The 4,939-nt window shown below is 38.9% G+C and overlaps 1 protein-coding gene across 2 annotated transcripts; it reads left to right on the top strand.

The window, feature by feature from the left end:
* Positions 1-310: 310 nt before the first annotated feature.
* Positions 311-4,625, top strand: LOC135676881 (heat stress transcription factor A-2c-like). 2 transcript variants are annotated; one of them, XM_065188561.1, is made up of 4 exons: positions 311-727; positions 1,094-1,395; positions 3,111-4,187; positions 4,272-4,625. In XM_065188561.1, the coding sequence occupies exons 2-3, from the start codon at positions 1,096-1,098 to the stop codon at positions 3,891-3,893; spliced, it is 1,083 nt and encodes a 360-aa protein (XP_065044633.1). In that variant the 5' UTR covers positions 311-727; positions 1,094-1,095; the 3' UTR covers positions 3,894-4,187; positions 4,272-4,625. The 2 variants fall into 2 exon arrangements, with proteins under 2 accessions (XP_065044633.1, XP_065044641.1); XM_065188569.1 differs by lacking the exon at positions 311-727 and adding an exon at positions 742-996.
* The last annotated feature ends 314 nt before the right edge of the window (positions 4,626-4,939 follow it).

Below are 4,939 nucleotides of genomic sequence, written 5' to 3'. Positions count from 1 at the left end.
ACTATGAATCAAGTAAGAATATTGAGAAATGATTCATAGTAATAATAATCTAGATAGTTATCATGTTTTAAATAGTTATAGGTATGTTGTAAATAGTAACCTATGATCTAAGCAAGTTACTGTATAGTTATGAATATTCTAAATCTTTATCTATTATTTAATATTACTTTTATTTTTTAATTAAAAATATTTTTTTATTGTTTTCCTTTATTCTCCATCCATTTAGAAGAAAAAGAAAAATAATTAAAAGAGGGATTAGGTGTTTCCTTCCTCCGCTTTCAATTGTCTTGCGTCGGCAAGGACGTCAATCATCACCATCGGCGACCATACTCGAGTGGGATAATATCTGCGGAAGACGGGTGGCGAAGGAGACCCAGCTCCAAGCGGGACCAACGGCGGCCGGCCAATCTCCACGACCGGCCGGCCCCACCCTCCGGAAGCTGGGTCCCCACGAGATATTTCCCTCCGCCCCACACCTCTCCGGAAGCTTCCACGACTGGCCGGCTGCACCTTGTCGCTCTGGAACCTTCTGTCCCAGCCCTATTTAATGCCGTCCCCTTCTCCTCCTTCCTTTCCTTCCTTCCTCAGCAACAAGAAAGCATCCATCTCACTGCTCGAAGAACCACTGAGCTATACAACGCAGCGCGTTGAGCTCACACTCCCACCGCCCATATTATCTTATCCTCTTTCCCCTCCCCAGCTTAGTTAGTTAGACTTGTATCAGCAGGCGAGTCCTCCTCTCACTCTCATCCCTTTTCCTGCTTCTTCACCAGATTTTAATCTGCTCGTGCTATCCTTTCCCTCTTTTCCTCGGACCCCTGCTTTAACGCCTGAAAAGAGATCTGCTTTTTTTCTCTTTAATCTTAGTTTCCATGGTTTCTTCTCTATTTTTTGTTGATTAGGTTGCATTTCTTGCATCAAAGTCTCGTCTTTCTCTGATTGATTACCTTTGCCAGTAGACGGATCCGTTTGTTACTCTCTTTTGATGGGTTTCTTGTGAGGGCCTTGTTGTTGCCGACATTCTCTGTAGTTACATTTCCGGTATTTGAATCAGAATCTCATCTTGCTATTGTTTGATCTGTTTTGGCTGCAGTCATGGATCCTCTTCCCGATATAGTGAAAGAGGAGTACCCGGAGACGAGTTCCTATAACATAGAAGATTCTTTTATGGAGCCTCCACGGCCGATGGAGGGGCTGCACGAAGTTGGGCCGCCGCCTTTCCTTACGAAGACCTTCGACATGGTCGATGACCCAGTAACCGATCAGGTGGTCTCCTGGAGCCTCACGAGTAATAGCTTCGTGGTCCGGGATCCCCACGCTTTTGCTGTGACCCTTCTGCCGAGGTATTTCAAGCACAACAATTTCTCCAGCTTCGTTAGGCAGCTCAACACATATGTAAGTGTTTGAAGTAATGCCTTATGAATTTTCATGTGATTCTATTTAGCTTTTTGGTTTTTGGAAAGGGGACGCAGTTGGAATTCATTTTCAACGCAAATGACTTCCCTTTTGCATCTCAATTTTTCTTGTGTTCGTAAAGTATATTTCTAGTTTGTCATAAAACTTTATGTTAAGGCAATAAAAGGTTCAGAAGATTGCAACAAATTGAATATGTAATGTGGATTTCATCTCTCTTTATTTGTTCCTCATTAAATTGGACAATGGATCAATCCTACCTTCTTTTTTACAATTTTCACCCTATATATACCTAGAGCTCTTCCATCAACTTTCTTTTCAGATGTTAACATATGTTTAGTTCCTCATATTCATCATTGTCGAATTGAATGCATTGACACTGTTTTGCTGTGAGGTTGCAGTGCATTTAAAATCATTTAGATTAGGAACATTAAGAAGTTTGATTTTGGATGAAAGCATTGAGAGGTTAACACACCCAACACTTTGCTATAATTTGATGATCTGGATAATCAGATGACAGCCATCAAAATTTTTGATAATAAGATGCCCTTTGTTGGCAGTAATTGGAAACCATATAGAAACAACTGATAATTATTCATGATTATTAATCTCTAGTTACTCTGTTGGCATCTTATTTGGTTCTTGTCAGGTCCAATTACTTCAAAATTTCCCCTTATCTCTCTCATATCTCGGCTACTTAAATGGGGGACTATGATTGTTCCATTTTATTGTTAGCTTTCTATCTTAACTTCCGTTCACATGCTTAAGAGGAAGTAACTTCTAGGTTTTGAAGAGTTCTAGCAGTAACATTCTAGCATTCTCAAAAATATAATTTTCTCCTATTCTCTTAGTCACAGCACATCAACTCTTAAATTTTGCTCTTTTAATTGTTTTCTTCTGTAACGAGTAAATACTACGGTTGTTGTTCATTCACCTTGGAACCTCTATGGTTCTATTGGGTGGCTTACTTTTTATTCTTTGGAAGTGGAATGAGCCTGTATGAAGTCAGCTAAAACAGAAATATGGTGAACACAACTAGTGTTTTTTGCTTCATCTTTCAGTCTGACATGCGAGGAATTATTGGAACCATATAGAAATGGAACAGGTACTAAAGTGGCAGATTGATTGTTCTAGCAACTCAACTTAATGATGCAGAAGAGCTAAGTACCTTTTATATCCGTCTTTGTTATTATTGATCAGCGAAATGGTTAGAATTCCTCATACTGCAACTTCTAATATTATATAAGACAAAACAGTCATTTTCAACAATTATTATTTTTATATCAATAATAGAAAGACAAGAAGAAGAAAGAAGAATGAAGAGAACGAGAAGATTATTTGTGCTGAGAATCTGCTTGCTGTATAAATTTTCTTTTTTGAGGTAAAATTGTCGATGGACACATTTTTTCATTCTCTCACCAATGTCTCCTTCCAGCTTAATTGAAGTACCCTTATCATCTTTTAATATTTATTAATCTGCACTAAGTTTTTCTTTTTTTATAGAGGATGGACCAGAAGACTATCATGCTTGAGGCTTCTCATCAACCACCATTGAACTTGTGAAACTTCTGTGATATCATAGACTTTGCTAGACTACTTGTATCTGCTTCATTTGATGGATTATCTTTGTTTCTACCCTTTTGATTGATTGGTTGGTGCATCAAAGTCGAAGCTACTAAATCTCTTGGTTTTCTCAGGGCTTTAGGAAGGTGGACCCAGATAGATGGGAATTTGCAAATGAAGGATTTCTTAGAGGACAGAAGCATCTTCTAAAGACAATTAAAAGAAGAAAACCACCTTCGAATCCTCTACCAAGGCAGCAATCAACGGGGTCATTCCTGGAGGTCGGGCACTTTGGTCTAGATGGAGAAATTGATAGGTTAAAGCGAGATAAGAACATTCTGATGGCAGAGGTGGTGAAGCTAAGGCAGGAGCAGCAGAACACTAGAACACAGCTTCAAGCCATGGAAGAAAGGGTACAAAGCACAGAACAAAAACAGCAACAAACGATGACCTTCTTAGCATGTGCTTTGCAAAACCCTGACTTCTTCCAGCAGTTGGTTCAGCAGCAAGAAAAAAGGAAACAGCTTGAGGAAGCCATTTCAAAGAAAAGGAGACGACCAATAGAAGCAGGGCCTTGTCATGGTGAAGAGGAGACAAACGAGGCACAGGAGTTTGAGCCACCATTTGACATTGAAACGGGAAAGCTGGAAGGGGTATATGAACCTGAATTCTTCCAATTGGATGGCTTGTCAATGGAAATACACGGACTTGGAAGGAATGAAGATGCTGAGAATAAACCGGGAGAGAAGCATGAAGGTGGATATACAGAACTGAATGATGAGTTTTGGGAGGCGTTGTTTAAGGAACGGATTGAAGAGGAGAAGGGTGGACCAGAGTGGGTTGAAAGAGGCGAGGATGATGATATTGTTGTCTTGGCTGAGAAACTAGGCTATCTTACTTCCAATAGTCCTAAGTAGATGAGACATCTATGCTACACTTCCTTTCTCTTGTTGCTTCTCTTATCAATTTTGGCATCTAAATCTCACCTTTAATTACATCAGTTATATCTGTTGTCAGGAAGGTCCAGAAAAGAGTGGCGCTTTACCACCAAGGGAATCGTTTCTTATTCATCCTTCTTTCTTATACTGCTGATATTCATATGGATTTTCATTTAACTATACTGATTTAGATTTTGCAGTTATTTTGAGCGGATCAGCAGAGTCAAAAGGACATGTACCATGTATCAGAAAGACATGGTTACTCATCTCAAGGTTGTTTGATGTTGTAGGCAGCATTTGCTACATTAGGCTACCAAATAACCTTCTGTAACTCGAGTGCTTTCTTTATCTTGACAGGTTCTTAAAGCATATCAGTCTGGAGAGAGAGAGGCTGTGGTTCAGCATAAACATAATCACCTCAACATTTCTGCAGCCATGTACGCTATCTAATTGAAGTCTGCATTGTGGGTCAACCATTTTTTGTGTCAACTAGTCAACATGCTTCTGCTTGCACTTGACACCACATGGAAGCTATTTTTGCTCTGTAACACACTGTTGTTGTTGGTTACAGTATTCAACCAGTGTCAAGTCCAGTTTGTGATTTATTTGCCTTAGCTGCTTGTTATTTCAGTTCGTATGATAGTAGCGAACTTGTTAGCTGGTTTGTAATTGTTTTCTGAATAATGGAACTCGCATCTTGAGTCTCTACAAGTGAATTTTTACTGCTTGTATTTTCTGTTTTCTTAATATAAGTAATATTTATTTATAAATAATGCCATGGCACGTGAGAATTCACTGATCAACCGAAATAATAGATTCATTGTACTAGAAAACGATGGTTGAGAACCGCCATATGGAATATGGAATATGTTGTCTTTGAGTAGAATTAGAACATGCGATTGCTGAGATTCAACAGTAAGTATGTGGAAGAATTTAATGATCTCGTTTATTGAGGTAGTGCATGTTTATATAAGTTATAAGGAATTCTCATGCTCAAATCATATTATTAAATCTGTGTTTGATCT

Source organism: Musa acuminata, chromosome BXJ1-1 (assembly GCF_036884655.1).
Source record: "Musa acuminata AAA Group cultivar baxijiao chromosome BXJ1-1, Cavendish_Baxijiao_AAA, whole genome shotgun sequence".
NCBI lineage: Eukaryota > Viridiplantae > Streptophyta > Magnoliopsida > Zingiberales > Musaceae > Musa > Musa acuminata.
This window is presented reverse-complemented; position numbering and strand designations above follow the sequence as displayed.